Genomic DNA, 20,904 nt, shown 5'->3' on the forward strand with positions numbered 1-20,904 from the left:
ATCCTGAAACAAGACATAGGTATTAGTGGTATTCCCATTTAACCGCACTTGTTATTTTTCGACACAGGTATACTGCATATTGTAGAAAGTGGATGTATCCTGCACAATGTGAAGATTAAAGAATTCACTTTTTTCTTAAGTTTCTGAGCATTAAAAACTGTGGGCTGATTCTGGCAGGAGAATTTTAACTATAGGATTTTCTTAAATCTGGTGAAACATTACGATTTATACAGGATTTGTGCTTTAATGAAGAATCCTTAGGACTGTTTTAAGTCTCAAAAGACATTGTTAAATCTGTCTTACGTGACTGCAGTGTTGAATATCAACACCAACAATATCATGATACATGAATACCGAGGACAGAATATCTATTTTGTGAATAGGCAAACATGGAAGTTATCTTTGTGAATCAGGCCCTACATGTTTATACTGTAAATTATGGACTTACCCCATTGGAAATTACACATATGTAAATTGCTTTCTCTTAACAAGGCTTACCTTTTCTCCCACAGAACCTGGATTTCCGATACCACCTGGAGGACCTTGTGGACCATCAGCCCCTGGTGCACCAGATGGCCCTCTTGGACCAGGAGGGCCAGGTGGACCCTAAAATTGGATAATAAATTCAAAGGTATTGATGTTTTGCTATTTATCAGACAATTGTCTTTGATAGGCCTTTTCAAGATGCTTGAATATGCTTACCATCTGACCAACGTCGCCTGTTTCTCCTTTCTCACCAGGTGGCCCAGGCAAACCCTGTTAGCGAAAAAATTAATAATTAGGCTATCCGGTTTTAGGTTAAACCTATAATAACTGATAAAACTCCACCAAAAGGGAAATAGTCCTCACCAGTGTAAAAATATGAACTATGAAAAAACACGTCAAAACCACAAAATAAATGCCATTCAAAGAAAGAAAAAGAAGAAAGAAAGAGTGATTTATTTCCTTCCTGAAGAGGCCAATACATTATAACTTTGTTATATAAGCTAGCAGCAAAAAAAGACTGGGCTAACATTATTCTGCTTGAGTTTGTTGTTTAGGGATGTCACTAAAATATTGTTTCTTCTTTCTTTTTCTATTTTCGATTTTGTGGTCTTTGGCCTAAAGAAGCATGTTTTAGGTCTTGTTCAATTATTATATAAACTGTAGAGAATCAGGAAATTTTGGCTGCTTTTGAGTCTTTCACTGATAGGTAAAATGTCTGGTTTCATAAAAATCTTTCCCAATATGTGCCATCACATTTACCCACAGAAAATGGGTAAAACCCTTGATTCATGAGCCCCCAGTTTCTAGTAAGTCACTATTGATAGTAGGTAAATTGCCAACACCTCAGGCTTTAAACATTCAATGCAAGGTGACACCAGACTTTTGGAAAACATGGAACGCAGTGTCACTTGGAATGCTGCTGTTATAAGGTTCTTTCCAAGTTCAACAAAGATTGGAGTGATTTTGTTTGTATTTGCAGTGATTCAGCTTCGTATATGAAAAAGTTGTGTGATGACCTGACAAAATCGCTACCGGAGCTGAAGTGCTTCCCTGTAAGAGATCCTTGCCACTTGTTAGATGGTATGCTGAAAACATGTTTACAATCTTGAGAGTTAATGAAGAATTCTATTAACCTTTTAGTCCATTCTGGTGCACTGTTTCATTGTCTGCCAAGTGTTAAGCATAATTGGTGTATATGTGAACTTGAGAGTAGGCTAGGCGACACCTTTAGTGACTTTGGAACTGCAACATGTTCCATGTTAGAGTGCCTGCCACTTGGTGAGCAAAGCAATGTTGAAGAGCAATTCAGGAACTTTTAGTTTACAATATATGAGAAATGGATTGCAATGATGTATAGAAATGTCCCTTCACTAACCATGGCATTTGATGTCAAAGAAACCTCACTGTGGTACTCTTACAAGTTCTAGATCCCTTCCATAAAGGGGAATTTTTTCCGTAGTTTCAAAAGTGCTGCTTCATTTTTGACCGCTTCAATAACTCTGAGGGCATAAGCGCCCAGTTCAACTTAAATGTAGCAGAACCTGCCCAGGGAATTTCATTCTTCAAGTGTGCCAGTATTGGCATGGAAAGCTATGTCAGTGGCCAGAGTTAGCAAATTGTGTACTGGCCATTTTGGAGTTGCCCATCTCAAGTGCCAATGTTGAGAGGGCCTTTTCACAGAAAAAGTTTTACATGGGAAGAAAAGCACATGAACAAAGATTCACTGAAGAAGTGCTGTATGGTGCACTGCAATAAGTTTGATTTGCAAAAATGTATTTGGACCTCATATACACTGTACGTACACTGTATACCATGCACAGTCAGTGCAGAAAGCAAGCAATAATAAAAGCAACACTTTCCGTAAACACCGGAAAAACATTGTTTCTGTTGTTTTTAATGGCACAGAAATGTGTAACACCTGATAACCACTGTTTTTTAAGGTATTGAAAACACTGAAAAAAACCATAAGAATTTACCCAAAATAAAAACTGAAAGCAGGAAAGCCTATAAATAATGTATTAGCACTAATTCAACCAAGCACCATATATAGCACACAGAATTTCCTTCCAAAAGCGTTAAGTACATTTGACTTCAAATAGGTCTGAGTAATATTAGTAAAATTGGTAGACATTATTTTATTGATTGATATATATCAAACCACACCAGAAACCTCTGCATACTCCTGGACTGCAAACTGACGATGAAGTCCTAGAAGAAAGCAGTCTCTTCTGCTTGCTTTCTCACACTTTGCCTGTTACGAAAAATCTTCAAATGGCTCCTCAACCTGGACGTACAGTCCCTCAGGGCCTGATCAAAAGCAGATTAGACTACGGTGGATCACTCTATGCTGGGATCACCACACACCTTTTGCAGAGACTCCAGACCATACAGAACTCCGTTGCCAGATTCATCCTTCACTTCCCCAGATGGACCCACATTACCCCCCACCTCAGAAAACTCCATTGGCTCCCTATTAAAAAGAGATGTCAATTCAAGCTGATGAGCCACACCTACACAGCACTGCATAACCAAGGACCAGCCTAAATCAACCACCACCTGAACTTCCGCAATCGTACCAGACAACTACGCTCTGCCTACCTCTGACTCGCCAATACCCCTGGCATCCACTGAAGCAACAATGGAGGATGCTCCTTTTCCAACCTCTCAGCAAAAATCTAGAGTGACCTTCCTCTGGAGCTATGGAAAACCACCTCTCTACTGGAATTCCGGAGAGCACTGTTCGATTGAGCCACCTGAACCATCATGACCCTCAAGCACCTGGATACCCGCTTGTGTGATTATTTGCACTATATTAATCCACTGAGTGATTGATTGATTGATTGATTGATTGACATATCCCATAATATAGCTGTCATAGGATACATTTGAAAATTATACATTTCTGACAATATTAATATTTTAATATTTAGGATGCTATACGTATATTGTGGTCATTCAGCTTTACCATTATTTGTGTAGGTTTCAACTGTTGTAGTAACTTGATCTTCCCCTAAACTATCTTTTTTAGAGTTTTTGAGAATTAACTTTGTGTCACACATGGTTAAACATTGTCAGCACTACAATACTAGATCTAGCCTCTATGTGCACTACACAGAAGCTATTTGTTTTTAAAAAGCTCTTGCCTGAAAGGAGATTTGGAAGGACTAAGCAGGTGAATGATGAACTGCAAAGCACTTGGGAAACTTCAATAGATCATGTGAAGGGTTTGTTCTCATTCTGGGGCCAGCCCATTGGTGTCTGTTACATAGTTTAAGCAGAACCTTTTTTGTGTCTTCCATTGTACTGGTTTATTGTTAATTGGTCTTTGATTAAATTGATTACTTTTTTCATTTGAAAATCCTTGTTCTTCCTTTACTCTGAATACGTGATCATCAGGTTTGCCTTCTTCAGATTGTTCTTAAGCTCACTAGTCTCTATCTAGGTGACCACATTGGTGAGCAGTTCAAAAAAGCCACTTCAGTCACTAGACTGCCACAAGATAATACATTGAGCAAGATCTCATCAGAATACTGATTACACAGTAGACTATGTTTTAACAGTATATTAACCATTGAGGTGCTGTATACATTGAACAACACAAGTGGCTGCACAGACATTTGCAAACCCACATTTGGGAGGTACAGTAATATCTTTCAAACCTGTACCTGCCTTTTGCATTCAGCAATGCTGAAACAACATGAACCATTACAAAATTGTACCACCAGGAGATTCAACATAGCAACACCACAAAGCACTATCAATAATACTGGATGCCTCAGATAGGGTCAAAATGGAAAGTGCTGCTGTACAACCATAAGTAAATCCTTTGGCATGCATACCATGGCAGGCTCCTATTGAACAGCCCTGAAGTCTACCTTAGAGGCATCAATGACTCCAACTTTGATAGACATCTTACTAACCAGGCCAAAACCACCTTTTCCAACAACAGGATTGAAAAACCTGGATTGTAACTGATAGTTGGCTAGCACGATAATATCAAAAGCTGCTTCATTCATTTTCATTCAACACCCAAAAAATCTTTTCTTCGAAGTACATTAGAATAAGGGATACAAGATTAGTTCGTAAACTAAACTAAAAATATTTTGGGTTAAATTAATCAATTAATTAATGTGAGGTGATGCTTTTACATCTCACCTGCAATCCCACTGGGCCAGGAGGACCAGGGAAACCACGTGGACCTTCATCACCTTTTTGGCCAAAGAGACCCTGCTGTCCTCTAGGTCCTGGTTCACCATCAGCTCCCTGGAGGAAAATAATTTTTAAAGTTTCAATATTTTATTAACTGTTAACGGCAAGTAATTTTCAATTTTTGGTCAGCCTGGATATGTAAAGAGATAGAAAACCACATTACTTACTGAAGGACCTGGCTGGCCAATAGGACCTTGAGGGCCAGTTGGACCGGGAGGACCCTAGAAAGAAGGCACAAAATCAGTGATCTTTTGATCAGCTAGGCACAGTGATAGGCTAAAGCAGTGCATATATGTTTACCAGTACTAAGCATGAATAATAATCTCGAGCGACAACATCTCAGAAACAATTGTCCATATTCATCTCATTATAAAGGGATGCTAGAAGTGTATTCTTTGATATATAACTAATTTTCCCATGGACCCCTAAAATGTGTGTGCATAAAAACTGCTTGCTTGATTTAATGGACATGCAAACTAAAAATGAAAGAAATAGAGGTTTGGGTATCACAGCTGACGTGACCTGGTTTCCATTTAGGATACAGTAGAAGGAAGAAGAATGACACTTACTGTGATCATAAAATGACAGCATTTATGCATAGAGGAAATGTAGAATGTGGGGAAAGGGATGAAGGCCAAAACGTATGTGCGGTAGATAAAAACACATGGACCAATACAAAGAATCGCATAAAACACAATTTAAATGGAAATCGAGCAGGAGGTATGAGAAGAAATTTAGAAACTGACACATGATACGACAGCCACAAATGGATCAATGTGAACACCCAATGTGCTGATCAACAGCGGCATTTGCTTCTTCATCTATACTACTATAAAAAAGGAAGAACTTTCAGCTTTTGAGGCGGGTAAACTCGGGAACCACAGCGCCAATCCACACACCCGATACACCGTTGGAATTGCCAGGGTGTGAAGATGGTTATAGGCTATATAAATTTTAAAGAAAAACGTTATTTAAAAAATGTACAGTAAAAAAAAAAGTAGCCCATCCGAAGTAGCGCCGGCCGCGACATGCGTGCTCACGTCAGGAGCGCGGGAAGAAGCGGCGTCCAGGAGCGCCACAAGGAGCGGCGGACATGGCGCGGGGGAGGAGCGGTGACGTGAGGAGCAGCGGACAGGCCAGCGGCGGTGCGAGCAGCGGACAGGCTGGAGGAGCGGCGGCTGAGGTAAGGGAGTGGCGGACATGGCGCGGGAGAGGAGCGGTGACGTGAGGAGCAGCGGACAGGCCAGCGGCGGTGCAAGCAGCGGACAGGCGGGAGGAGCACCGGCTGAGGTAAGGGGACCCATGTCGGGGCATGCGGGGGTCGGGGCAGGCGGGGGACGGGCATGGCGGGGGCCCGGGCTGCTGGACAATGTCGGGGTGGGCGGGGGTCGGGGAAGCCTGTTGCTCCCGGACAAGATCGGGACGGGCTGCTAGTATACTTATAAATAAAGGTGTGAATAGGCCCTGAAGTGTCCAACTCCCTATCAGTAAAACAGTGTAGCTGACATAATGTTTCTATTTGTACTAATTGTACATGAATATTTTTTTTAATATTCAAATTGTATTCCCATTTTCCATGTGTGGCCAATTCACAAAGACGTTTATGAGTAAGTGATGTAGTATTACTGTATTACAACTTTAGGTAGTTTTTAAAGTATTTGTGAATTGGCCCCAATGCATAGCAGGCACTGCAAATTGGAAACTGACAAAGGACAAATTAGCTGTGTGGTGAGATCCTCAATGGCTGCATCTGCAGTAAAGGTCAGATGGGATAATGTCAGGGCTCACTTTCTACCAAACAAAGTACAGCAATCAAAAGCTCACTAACAGAGGGAAAGTGATTAATATGCAAATCCAAAACCATGGTGATCACATGATCTTAAGGACTCTTTGTCATGACCTGTTTAAGAACTCATACTAATAGGCAACGTTTACAGCTCTGTGCTTAGGTCACTGGTTCTTTTTAAGACTGCTTATTAAACTATCAAAGGTAACAAAACAAAAGCATATGGAGAAGTCATGAAGATATGATTCCATGCATCTGCCTATAGAAGCATTAAATTATATAATTGCAAAGCTTACCTGTTCCCCTTTGTCTCCTTTGCCTCCCTTCTGGCCAGGCTCTCCAATTTCCCCCTGGTAGATAATAAACAGAAAGCATACAGTTATTATTAACTATTTGTAATGTTTTTTGCACAACTGAGAAACTCATCAAGATATGTTTAACTGCCTTGATAGCTATTATGCCACCAAGCTTATTTTTTCTGCAGAGCCATATGTCTCTAGCAAAACTGTACTTTTTTAATGCAGGAGTTGGCACATTTTTGTCAGTTCAGAACACTGTTACATATGTTTTTTATTTTAACAAGAGAAGTAAGGAATAAGCTGTGCTTTTGCAGGTAAAAGATGACCTTACTTTGTCACCATCTTCCCCTGGAGGGCCTACAGGTCCTGCTGGTCCTGGGAGACCCACAGGGCCCTGGATGCCATCACGACCAGAAGGACCCTGTGGACCTTTCTCTCCCTAAAAAGAAGAAACAAGAAAATGTGGTTAGTAATTCTTTAATCTAGACTTTCAAACAGCGTTGGTACCTTTTAAACACAAGTACACAGTGCACATGGAGAGTACTGAACTTAATGTCTGGTCTCTCAAGACCCAGGTACCACATGGTGACACCTGTCACATATATCTCAATTATGATAAGGACCCAAAAATAATATAAAAAGGCAGACATAGCAGAAGAATGATATGACATGAAAATTGATTAAAGGGCTAATATACAATTGCTTTAGTATACAATACCTGGCTATTCAAGGGCCTCTTACCCACCCGAAAGATTCAGAGCCAAAAATACAAAGCAAATGGACATTATATATGGGAGAATGTACATTAAAACAAATATATTGCAATTTAATACATATATCTGTGACCATATATAGGAATGAGTACAAAAGCATAGTCTGTTTATAAAGTCATTGGACTCTGAGGTAATAGTTTGCAATTTCCCTATATGCTAAAATGTGATGGTATTTTATTCCTTATAACATAGTCATGTCATCTCCCATTCCTAGCCCTCTTTTAAATACTATGGTCCCATGCTCTTTCTTATGAAACATATATTATGGTTTAAAATCCATACAATCAATGTGGACTGTGTACAGAAACACAAATATAAAACTTATACAAGTTAATTAGATAGGCAAATAGATTAGAAGAATGTGCAGGAAAGCTAGGTATACCTTTTACTCTCTAAACAGCACTTGTAACTCGACTCAGTTACCTGCCTGTACACTGTGAGCTGGCCCGCATGGCAAGCTCTGCGATGTCATAACTGAACTATAGTAACTTATTATAGTGGAACAACACTGTAGTTTAATAGTTGTGTAGTAATGTCATATTTTGATTATGACTTCAATCTTACATTTACTATAGTTAGATATTTCTCTTAACTGTTTTCTAATTCTAACAACAGTCATCGCAGCTCTTAAAATCATCCTACTGTGCTCATTTCATTGGCCTCAGTGGATGAAATGCCAAACCAACCAAGTAGAGCTCAAAACTTTCATGTTGTGAGACTATACACTGATTTTTGTGACCTATGCGTCACTCCATTGAGTGATCTGCTTCATGCAAACTGCTTCTGTGCAGTGGGCAGTAGGGGGGTTGGGATTAGGAGGACAGAGGTGTTGAAGCAGGAATGGGGGACAAAAGAAAGTAATATATTTTCTATGTGACACTGTGCATGTATTGACCTACATTGTTAATGCCAAAGGTTCAATTCAGCTTGAAAAACCCAGAAGATCACTCCTCAAAAGAAAGCCAGTCGCAGCAGGAAAACCCTAGCAAGGCGTATTCCCATGAATGTCATTTCATGTTGCTAGGAGTGATCTTGGACCCATGGTCTATCATATGAGGCAGCCAAGGAAACAGTAAACAGAACAAAAACTCAGAGGATGAATGATGAGCATGACTGGCATGCTTCATGGGCCAGCACATGACTGGGATGGTTTGTATATGATTAGCGCTACCTCATCCAATGCCACAGCCTATCAAGGAACATAGAGCAGGAGGTGAAGACCAGAATACATTTCACATGCAGCAGCAGAGAATGGGTGGTTGAGACATGGATGTACATGATATTTCTATTATGTCTAGCTATAAAGATCTATCAATTACTGGGCCCAAGCTAGAGGATGAAAATTAAACCAAGGCAATAAAACCAAAATGGCTTTGTTCCATTAAACTATGAGATAAACCAAGAACAATTTAGATTCTATTTTCTTCTTTATTCTTATAGACAAGACACTAAATTCATAGTTCTGGTGAACGGAAATTTGGAATTGAGATTATTCAAAATATGTCTAGTCTATGACTCCCGTACGTCACTCGGTATATAAACGGTCTACAGCTAGTCTTTGATATGGAAGCGGTAACATGGTGCTAATGCACACTGTGTCACTGAGAATAGCCAGTAACAAGTGGATATTAGTTCTTGGAGACATGTGCAAGAGTGCAAGGGTTATATTGATGCTTTTGGTACTGCCAATAGACACCTCTTTCATCCAGATGCACAATGCACATCCAGTCAGATTTCCATCTGTACCTGCCAGAGGTATCCGATGCACCTCCACTAACCCTGCAGTGCAAATGGGCACCCACTGAAGCTACCAAAATCTCGACAGTTCTATCCCACTTCACTAGACACTGGAAACAGCAGCCAGGCGCCTCACAATAATTAAAACTGAAGGCACTCAGGTACTGTTATGAGATGGAACATACTGCATTAAACGCAAAGGTGTGTTGAAGACAACATATGATTGAGAAGTTACAGGAGAAGGCCTTGAAACTAATTTACAAAGCCAGGTAAAGCGACTACTGATCAATGCCTAAGCCTCTATCTAATTATAAATAAATATACGGTGGCCCAGGCAGGTTTCCTGCACCTTGCATTTAGGAACCTCATGCCTGCATTTGACAGGGTCAACTGGAAAAAGTTGTGGAATCTGGTCCTGGGGATGGGCGTGGAATCAGAAATAGTACTTATTTTATCAAACTTCCACTAGTGGAGGGAAAGAGATGCGATCCGGTCAGGTCCACAGGGTGAGTAGTTAGTTTTTCGCAGAGGTTGGGCTCATGGTCCCCGGACACCTTAGTTAAGCTCTACCAGTCTAAATGTGTTTCGAAGGTGTTATATGGCAGTGAGGTATGGGGTTATATAACAGCTGATAAGATCCAGCTTGCAGAAAATATGTTCTTAAGAACTATTCTACTGGTCCCGAACAGAACCCCTGCCTTCTCTGTCCATGAGGAGCTTATTTTAAGATACATCTAAAGCCCCAGTTGTGCTGGATCAAGATATGGACGGGTAGAGCTCCATAGTGAACAGATTGCTCTTGTCTGTTTGTCCCTTGAACATATGCAGAAAATCCAGTGGATTGCATATTGAAGGCCGCCTTTAACAGTATAGGCAGGGTTGATGTATTCCATAGTCCTCAGTCCTTGCGCCCTTCGGAGCTTAAAGGGTGAAAGATTTGTTTTTTTAACATACTGTATTGCAACTGGAATTAAAAGATCTGGTGAAACCCATGGTACGAACCCATATGTTACAAAATACTGCTCAAAGCATGGAGCCCTATCTATCGCTTATAACCAACGAGAGGGCTAGATTTGTGATGACAAGGTTTAGGTTTAACTTGCTGCACCATCCCTTGGCCTCTGTAAGTGGTAGGTCTCGCCTGGGTATCTTGGTGCCTTGTGGCTGTGACAAAATGTCTCCACAGGATAAATTACATTTTGCATTGTTTTGTAAATATTTTAGTTTACACAGGAAAAGGTTAATCTGTCCACTGCTGAAACCTCTGAACTTTTCACTAGTGCGTCCAGTGTTTTCGTAGTTCGTGACAAACAAGCATATTTTTTTCTTGGTCACTTGATTTATAAAGACCGTCTTGAGATAAAGACCCTCTAGATCGGATTAATTTCCCAGTAGTATAGGAAGGATTTAAATTATGCTGTATGTTAGTTACATGTTTATCCTTTTTTATTAACTATTTATGGTGTTAAAATAAGGATGGCCTGGCTGTTTTTATGTTTTTTATTGTGTAAAATGTTTGTTTTACATGATTTCATGTGCTTTTATGGTGCCTTTTTTTTAACCTGAATCAAGACTCATAAGGTAGCCCTGAACAGTTCAGGACACACAGTGGACCCATACCTGAGGTCTTTTGACAGATATATGCTGTCTGTAATCATCACTTTTAATTGCGGTTTCAATTTGCGGTCAATCTTTTATATTATAAAATGCTTGCACACATAAGTACTTTATACATAATGAATTCTATTCTGTGTTATGTTTTTTTTGCATTTATGCCCTAGTTTGGCCGAATAATAATAATTGATTGATTGATATGGCTGACCAATAATTTTCTATTATGTCCATGGTAGGCACCGGTCGCCACCACAGATTAAAGACCAAGACTGAATCATGACATGTATTCTTAGTACTGTCTCATTCATTGTTAAGGAGACTAGAGAATGTTTAAACTTTGTTTTCCACCTATTACTAAAATTCAGTAGTCCAGTGTACATTGCATCCATTCTCTGCAGACCCCACTGGCTCCTCCTTCTGATAGCGCTTAGATACCCCTCGGTGATAATGCGCTCTAGAAGTTCATAATAACATAACATAACATAACATAACATAGCGGCTTCAAGGCGTCGTTCACTGCTATGGGTCACCATTATTGAGCTCCATATATATTCATCACAGATAGACTAGCCTTCTTTCAGCATTCCCTACTTCAATGGACTCATACTTTACAGTAAAGCATTGCTAAAAAAAACTTTTAAAAACATATATATAAAATATATTGTGTATTAACATTAAGGTTGTACCGTCTGCATATTTACCAATCAAAACCTATTGACGTGTCTCTCAATTGCAAATGTTTTAACCACTTTTCATATTTAGAATGATCTCCATTTTGTAAACGTCATCTAACTTTTCAAACAAGAAATTACAAAAATATTGCATGTTCTGGTGCATTCCCATAAGTAAAGGTGTAACTCAAGACATTCTCTTTTACTTTTGCCCAATAATAAAATGCAAGAGCTAACTTGTGCTGCTGGCAGAGGTCATTTTCTCTACTCTTCTGATGTCAGGGTCTGAGACACTTCATAAAATGTAGGGCATCCCAGGCCAGGGCAATTATAATACAAAAATATAAATAATGGAAGAAACGGGTTCACCATCGGCAACTGCAACATTTATTAAGGGGCATTATATTTTATTTTGCAAAGAATAGACTGCTCTTGGAGGCAGGCCTTTTAATCCCATCCAGTACAGTGTATGGAACAGCCTTCAATGGAACTGTGACCTCCTAGAAACCCATGTTCATTCTATTAGGAAGTCATTCCTGTTGCTACCCCAGAAGAGTCAAGCGCATGCATGTTTGATAATGGAAGTTTACATCAATATTGGTCACAGGGAGGGATATTGGCTATGCAGATGCCTCAGGATTCATTTCCTTTTCAATTTTGAATAGGAAGGGTTTTGGCAAGAATAGGCTAAATAATACCAGTCAAATGGACACCGCATATAGCATATGAATCTGCTATATTCACAATTAGCCATGAATGGCAGCTTTCAGAGGTTTTTAGAGCTACCATTGCAACTAACAATTGTTCATGGAACGTACAATTTTTATACATGCTTATATCAATTATCTTCCAAGCAGAAGGTCAATAATGCTATGACATTGAAGCCAAATCTTTGTTGCTGGTCTTTTGATTCAATGCTTTTCAGAAATGTATGTAAGAGAGCAGGGAAGAGTGCATGTCAATAGTCTCACCCTTAAGAGACAGACATTTCCCCCGCCTCTGCACTTCTTAGGAGACCGTAAAATACATCAAATATTTATATGCGCTGTAAATGGAAAGCAAGTAATGCCAAAGCAAATTTGCTCATCCTGGTTGAGCTGAGTTACATCATGCACTTGAGCGCACTGCTGCACACAGAGCTTGTCGCATCAAACTGCTCATTCGAAGCAAACTCAGTGTTAAAATTGTCAGGCTGGGAGAGCGTTAAAGCAGTCATCACTTAGCACACCAGAATTGCATGAGATAAGTGCTAATAAGGGTTTAATGCTTCCAATAGGAAGACAGCAAATGTCTCAATTGTTTCACTGAGCAAACGAAGTGTGATAGAGAGTGTTGGAGCGGCTGGTAAAACTGAACCAGTAAAAATACATAACTGCATATACTGTCTTTCTCCCGGGTCCTCTTACATCCCTAGTCTGCATTTCCCATATGGAATGAGGAATAACAGGTGGTTTTGGCTGCAAGTACCTCCTGACGAAATTTGCGCAGGAAAAAAATGCAGTGTCCGTACAAACTTTCTGTACAATATGTGACATTGAATGGGGCACAAAAGATGTTTTAGCTCTTGGCAAAATTATCAGACCTCTCATAATGTGTTCCATAGTGCTAAGTGTGCTTCATATTAATAATGAATTCACCTAAAGCAATACACCACTATTGTACTGTGCATTGCTTTTCTGTCAATAACTGTGTGTGAATTTCACCTCCTACACAATTCTCTCTTAAAGGTGTACAATGTTTTTGTTGGCCACCCCCATTGACCCACTAATTCTCCCACCCCTGTCTCAGGGGTCTAATACTTTTAGTTCTTATAAGCCTTTCAGTATCAAGATTTGATCAGAATGTGCAATTGGTTGTTCTACTCTGTATAGTGCTTTGGTAAAATTAATACAACGTCCCCGCTCTACGGTAGGTTGCATGCTTTAGAGGGATGACTAATTATGTCACGTTTGCATCAGAATACACATCACATACCAGGGCATTCTGTTTTAACACATTCTTTCCACTTTGCACTGCTACTCCTAAATATTTAAGTTCAGACAGCTGAAGAGGCAATCCTCACCTGATTGCTCAGAAACACAGGGAGTATATTACTTACCGGAGCTCCCTTTTCACCAGAAGGTCCAGGAGGACCCTGCGGTCCTGGTCGGCCGGGCTGACCAATCGGGCCAGCTGGTCCCGAAGCTCCTCGTTCACCAGGGGAACCCTGAAGAAATATAAAAGTTCAGTGCTATAGAAGGCATGCCTATTTCAATACATAATCCAGAAGGACACTGGGGGAATGGATGCTACATTGGAAACTATTCAGGTGTTTTTTCAAGTTCCACAGTTAATTGTAATATCAATATTCAAACATTATTAAAACATACAACAAGAAACAAGAACCTCTAATGAGTGACCCTTTCTAGTTATGGGTTGAGATGAGGTCTATTTCACCGTATATCTGTATAAGATCTGTTCTATGCCAAGGGGGAATGAGCATGGCAAGGTAGGAGCTTGAGAGAGTTGTATTGGAGAGGGGCATTCATGGTGAGTTTTGTTCCAGCCGACAGTCTTAGCGAGTTAAGGTCCATGGGTATGTATATATCTCAAGGAATAGTCAGTCTATGAAGAGCAGATTCAGGATGACAAATCATAGCGATGTAATGTATCTGATAAGGAGTCTCTACAGTGCAATTTCACATTAAGGCCTACTCCATATTAACCCCTTATGTGCTGCCGTCGGCCAACGGTCGTTGCGAGCACTACCTTGCCAGTGCTGCGCACGACCGTTGGCCGACGGGCCAGCATTTGTTCTTCGAAAGTTCAGCACTGGGCGCTGAACGTTCAACGCTCCTATGAGGTTAAGAGCCATGCTGGATTTTAATGGCAACGTATTCTGGCAAGAGCCTTTTTTATTAAAAGTTATAGTTTGCGAAGAGATTTTGTAAGGTCTGTTCTACTTTTAGGGATGAGACCGTGATTAAGGTGAAAAAGTACCAACTTACATTTGGGTAATGGTGTGATAGGTCCCAGAAAGCAAAGGATCATAATTTTGGACTTTCTTCAGGCAGAATGACATTATGTATAGCTGGTAGTTATTGTTTATCATCCAAGAACTTCAGAATAAAAATTTGTTGGAAGATGTGAAGAATTTTACACCAATTATTGTGTACACAATGCAAGACTACAGCATGCACATGGTTTGAAGTTGAATGTCTGCATTTAGAAAGTGCCCCCGCTCTCTTGAATGGTAAGAAGGAACCGAGCAAAACTCTCTTGCAAACAATTAAAAAACTAAGTATCATTACTGTTACTTACTGCTGGGCCAGGTGGGCCGGGAGGGCCTTCATTTCCTTTCAGTCCAACTGTGCCCTAAAATCAGGCAATAAAAAGTTAGATTTACCAGAGTAGAAACAATAAGCTCTTACAAATGGTCAAAAAAGAAAACCTTTACATACAATGGGACCAGGAAGACCCCTTTCACCAGTAAATCCCCTCAATCCCGGAGGACCATCCTTTCCAGGTAGACCGGCAGGGCCAGGATCTCCCTGTAATGAAGAATAAGCATTGTTTAGACATATTCAGAATAGAATTCCACCTGCTTCCCTACTACTATAGGTCTAGAAATGTGACAATACCAAGAACACTATGACAGATACAACAGCAGCCGAGGGGGCAGCAATATTTATAGTTTCTCTTCAACTACCACTTCTAGATCTATACATCAAACCTTTGTAAACATTAATTTGCCTACCCTTTTCACCCAGACCAGTTCCTAAACTCCTCTACATTACCAGGTACATTGTAGTTATTTTATTTAAGTGGATCCCATGCATTTATTAAAGAATCTGTTTTAGATAAAAAAGCACTCTCCACCTATGATCAATGGCCCAAAAATTACTGATATATAAAGGCCCGCAATGGCTCAACCACATAGCTCAATCACCTCTATCAAACACAGAATAGCACCAGCACCAGGACCAACAGTGGTGGTGTGAAAGCAGAGGAATTGTCTACAAATAAAAGTGAAGCATAAAAGTGCTATAAGTAGCACAATGGATTGAGAAAAAAATACATTTACAATACTAATGAAAGGGCTGAATAAAATGTGGAATGACGATAAGAATGAATTATTTAGACTGGAACTTAAGCCTTCATACAATTGGGACAACAACAAAGCTTATAGTGGGGTAAGGAGCTGAAAGAATAAAGGAACAAGCACAACAGTGGTCAGCAGTAAAAACACACTAAACACATTGACACATTGAACAACAGTCAAAGGTTACCTAGGGGCATCAGCAACTGCAATGTTCAAATGAACATAAAGAATAAACTTTTTTGGACTACAAAGGAATAATCTAGAAAAGGATCAACAACTGTTACTACACAACAGTACAGTGACCAGGGGTATGGTACAATTTCTCACTACGGATCCAAAGAATGATCAAGCAAAAAGGGCAATAGAAGCATGAACATTGTAAAAAGCAAGACAAGGAAGAAGAAATCTGCACAAGCAAAAAAGCCTTTCCAGACAAAATAGATCCTGAAGTTAGCATGATCCTTTCATAGTGGTGGCCTGTTCTGTGCATGTCTTCAGTACTAATCAAAAGTGGCATCCCCAATATTATTAGGTATATGATGTAGCAATATTTATCGAGCATCTACATACCAGGTGGCAAATCTTTATTAAATAGTATGTTTTTGTTGTCCTTGAAGTATGTGCATGCAAAGCCCAAGGACTAACAAGGTAGATAGGGTAGTGTAAATTTGAGTCCTCCAAAAAACAATCACTATCTTCATACCTGTACTTAAATTTATCAATCATAATTGGGCTCACAGTGATGGAGTTTTGACCACTTGGTTGTAAGGAGCTTTGATGAACTACTAGCCTCTTTCCCACAATTGTGCATGCTATCAGAAATTAAATTAAGGTACCGAAAACTTACCTTTGACCCTTCCTTTCCAGCAAGTCCAGGCAGACCTTGTTCACCAGGAGGACCGGGTGGGCCTGGATGACCCCGTTCGCCCATTGGACCAGTTTCCCCAGTAGGACCCTATGGCAGCCAATAAATCACATAGCATAAGTATGATAAGGGCTACATTAGCATAGAGAAAGGTCGGGCTACTATCGTTTGATATTCCGTGAGAGGAGTTCTTTCTGAATCGTAGTCAAAGTCTTACCTGAGGACCGACGACACCCGGAGGACCAGGAGGGCCAGTCTTGCCTTGGAATCCCTGTTATAGAAATAGCAAGACATACAATTAAAAAACAATAAAACACAAAGTCAATTGTGGGAATGTGGGCTCAGTCCCTCTACTACCACAATCGATGAGCTGGACATTGGATAACGTATGTTGTGCTGCTCAGTGCTTTAAAAGTTCTTCCAATTACAGTATGGAAGGAAGTCCTTTCTACCAATACGAGGAAGAAACAGCATGCTTCATGCCCGACCTTTTCACTAATTTTCAAGGACTGTCTACCCGAATGCTGGTTTTCAGCCTACATAAAGCAACATCAAAATTCATGAGCCAGTGTCACCAGGAGAACTGTCTTGTAGTTGAGCCTAGATTTGGGATGACTTTATGAGTAGCATGTGTTTTCTTGGGACTCATAAGCCCTTATACTAATCCCATTACCATTGGGTGTCCCAGATGGCCCGCCCTTGTTCCTCTTCTTTTCTCCCTCCACACTTCTTCTCTCTGAGACAACTCTTAGAGAAATGTTCTCATTCAACACTTCCTCTCATCTCGATGCTGACCCAAATATTCTTCTTCTATCAACCATTGCACCCTTCCTCCAATCACACCTTTCGGACTACTGGATGGCACTATGGATACTGATTCAGAACTCTTCATACCTTGATGTCCTAGACTTTGCTTCGACTACTGACCCCATTCTCTTTCTCCTGAAACCTCTGAAATTCTCTCCATTGGTTACAAATCTCCATGTTCTCTTTAGCCAATCATCAATCTTGAGCCTACATTACAAACACAGCCTGCTTTTAATTAGTAAACATCCACTCACTCATACCATTTAAATAAAGCCAAAGCATTCACTGTTATTCAGTGAATTGGACCACTGCAGGTTTGTTCGTAGTCCTCCATAATCCAAATATCACTACTCCAAGTTTTACACTTTGCCACTCAGACCAAGGCACACCTCACACCAGCAACCTGGCGCCTCACCACCAGGCACAGAGCTAAATCCAAACTATCAACACTGGTATTCAAGTCAGTAAATGGCCTGTCCCCTAACTATTCCTCTTCCACCTCATCAGACTACACACAACAAAAGATCCACAAATCAAACCTTTCAGTATCAGTGAAAGCACCCTACACTAGAATATATTCCACTGGTTATTCGTGCCATTCACTCTCCCCCGGAATTGAAATTGTCACCAAAAACTCATCTTGGGAAATTGCAAAGACACAAACGATAACTGATCCATTGTTATGAAAAAAAAGTTCATGCCTCCACGTGCACTTAGCTAACAGATGTTTATCTCCCCCACTCAGCTAAGACACTGCCACATTTAAGCAAACCAAACTGTAACTTCTCTCTATATTAAATTCCTCACACTCGTTAACAAAGTAGGGCCACTATTGATATGTCCAGATGGTATAAAAAGAAGAGGGACTGAACGGCCTAATACTGTGCATATTTTTGTATCTATCTTTACTCTTTTTAATGCACAGGACCTTGCCCATTAATCTTTGTGTTTAGACGCTGATCGAACAAATCTATATACACATGCTCAGTAGGTAGGGGATGCTAAGCAAAGATGGGAAAGCTGCTTTGCTACTACAGTATCACTATTAGTGAAGGTAAAAGTGAGAGGTACCCCTTAACAACAGTCAAGGGAAATGGGGTTAACCAACCGACAAAAAGGAGAGATTCCCTTGAGCAGAACTAAATTAACTGAGCTAGACAATTAAAATCATAACAAGATTTACACATGTAAAAAGAATTCATTAGCATTCCTTACGCAGAGACTGAGGGTTCCGTCAAGCCATTACTGAGGTCCCACATCAGGTGACATAAAGAGTGGCCTTCCTACTTACATGAAGAGGACTCAGTCACGGATTATCAATTAAATCATTCTGTAATCACTATATAGTTCAAGTTTGATAATTGTGATCGGCATGAGAGTGGCGTTTTGGAGCCCTGTGGAGCCCCGCCTGACATTGAGCCAAATGTTATGAATGTTCGTGCTTTCCCTGACATGACAGAGGGTGATTACATTGACCCCTATACTACGACAGATACCAAGAGTAGTCTTGATAAAGGTGGATAATATAGTGGAAAACCACTGAAATGCGTCGACGCACCACTTAGTATAATTCGTGACTCGGACATTTATGTTGATATACTATATTGTGGTGTACATAACTTAGGTGTCAGAAATAGAGTTCGAATATACACCCAGTATTGCACGAGTTCAATGTCTTACTGTTTTCTGTCTTAGTGTCTCAATTTTGCTGGTCAACATTGAATGTCAATTTATTTTAATTGTTTATCTCTTGTTTTAATTTGTTGTTGAGGGGTTCCTTCATTGTCCACTCTTTTAATGTTTGTATTATCAATAAATTGTAAGAATTCTTATTACATACGTAAATCTTGTTATGATTTTAATTGTCTAGCTCAGTTAATTTAGTTCTGTTCAAGGGAATCTCTCCTTTTTGTCACTATTAGTGAATACATGGTTTGTCTCAAAGTCTTTCAAAGTGGATAAATGAGTAAGCTAGTACACAGATGAACTCTAGCAGACAGAAGAACTCTAGGGGCCTCCTCCATGATTTCTTCTAATGCTCAAAACCTGCTTCAAAGGACCAAGGGGAATATTTACAATGGATGTGACGGAGCACATCATCAGCCTCCTTGGTTTAATGCCGTGCTCCACCACTTTTGAAACTCACGGCTGCACCATACTATCAACAATCTGGTGCAGCCCTCCGTTTCCCCCTGCGCTTGCGTTAAATTTAGCTGCCTAGCGCCAACACAGGCACCATAGTGCAAGGGTGTCTGCATTGCAGGGAAAGATTGTTTATGTGCTGGAAGGTGTCCCTACCTGCACATAAACAATCTCTCAATGGTATTTTGTATCTTCTATGTGTGTTGCTTAATGCAGCACCCATAGAAGTTGCAAAACGTCATTTTGTTTTAATGATTGTTTATGTGCAGGAATAGCCACATTCCTGCACATAAACAATCAATGGCATTTTGCTGTTTTTATGTGTACTGCGCAACATAGCACACATGAAAACAGCAAAAACAAGGAAAAATTACACCTTTCTCCTCGTTTCGCCAGGGTAAAACCAGGTTTTCCCTGGTCTTAATTTTGGTGCCGCTCCATACTAACGCTGCCCTTGTAAATATAACGCAGCATCAAAATCAATGGATGTAGCGGTGGAACGCCCACCGCAACACTCATTGCCCTCCCCTTTCACACTAAGTATAGCGTGAAATGGTGTCTTATTTACAAGGCAGCGTTAAACCATGTTAATTGTCTTAACACTGCCTTGTAAATAAGGTAAAGCCATTATCGCCTCCACAACGTCCAAAAAAGTGGTAGTGATAGGGGCTTATGAATATGCCCCTTAGGGTGTTATTTAGAGTATGAAAGATAGGTTACTCTGTCAAAACCTGGCATCCACCATGTTACAAGGGCCGGGGTACACATAGCACATACAGCAATTGTATGAATTTCGCCAAAATAATACACATTTCTACCTGTCACATAGAGGGTATAATTAAGTAGGTACCGTCCAAGCATTCCATGATTAGGTCCTGCATATATGTGTATACAAGCAAGATCCATGTGTTAAGAGGAGTGATGGAAGTTGCCATGTAAGAGACCCGAATAATGTATAAATTAGAAAAAATGTATTTTTATCACTGAAGGTTGCTGGCACAACTCATGCTCTGGCATTAGACAGCCAGTATCCAGTTCTCACAAGACATTGTAAAACTAGTGTCAAACTATTCTTGCACTAGCCTACGAGTGGCCTGGTGGCTTCTGCGCTATCAAGCACAGAGGATGAGGCCTCACTTTCCCACAGCATCCTCCAAAGCAGTGCGTGTTTAATATATCATAGAAATAAACCAATTCCATCTGCAAAACCGGACTTCCAAGTTTCAGTTCCTCCACTCTGCTTTGATGCAGACAGGACCAATCACGTCACTGGCTGTGGGAAAGGTTGCAGTCACAGATGTATATTCTGTGGAGCATGCTCTGGTACTCATTTAGGACTGTTTGTTAAATCTTTAAACCGACCATGAAGTACTACTAATGAGGTCAATACTTAGTAAAGTGTGGGGTGCCCGCTGCATGAATTGTACTGGTTAT

The 20,904-nt window shown here is 40.3% G+C and overlaps 1 protein-coding gene across 2 annotated transcripts in view; it reads right to left on the reverse strand.

Annotated features, from left to right (window-relative positions):
- The window catches only part of COL5A1 (collagen type V alpha 1 chain), a 473,296-nt gene that overhangs the window by 43,148 nt on the left and 409,244 nt on the right, over nt 1–20,904 (reverse strand). For both annotated transcript variants that reach the window (XM_086921052.1, XM_086921051.1), the window contains exons 38-48: nt 16,739–16,792; nt 16,504–16,611; nt 15,016–15,105; nt 14,876–14,929; nt 13,674–13,781; nt 7,112–7,219; nt 6,778–6,831; nt 4,863–4,916; nt 4,642–4,749; nt 703–756; nt 499–606 (exon numbers count right to left, since the gene is read on the reverse strand). In XM_086921052.1, the coding sequence (XP_086777178.1) occupies nt 499–606; nt 703–756; nt 4,642–4,749; nt 4,863–4,916; nt 6,778–6,831; nt 7,112–7,219; nt 13,674–13,781; nt 14,876–14,929; nt 15,016–15,105; nt 16,504–16,611; nt 16,739–16,792 (900 nt within the window). The remainder of the gene's footprint in view (nt 1–498; nt 607–702; nt 757–4,641; nt 4,750–4,862; nt 4,917–6,777; nt 6,832–7,111; nt 7,220–13,673; nt 13,782–14,875; nt 14,930–15,015; nt 15,106–16,503; nt 16,612–16,738; nt 16,793–20,904) is intronic.

Source organism: Lissotriton vulgaris, chromosome 5 (genome assembly GCF_964263255.1).
Source record: "Lissotriton vulgaris chromosome 5, aLisVul1.2, whole genome shotgun sequence".
NCBI classification, from domain to species: domain Eukaryota; kingdom Metazoa; phylum Chordata; class Amphibia; order Caudata; family Salamandridae; genus Lissotriton; species Lissotriton vulgaris.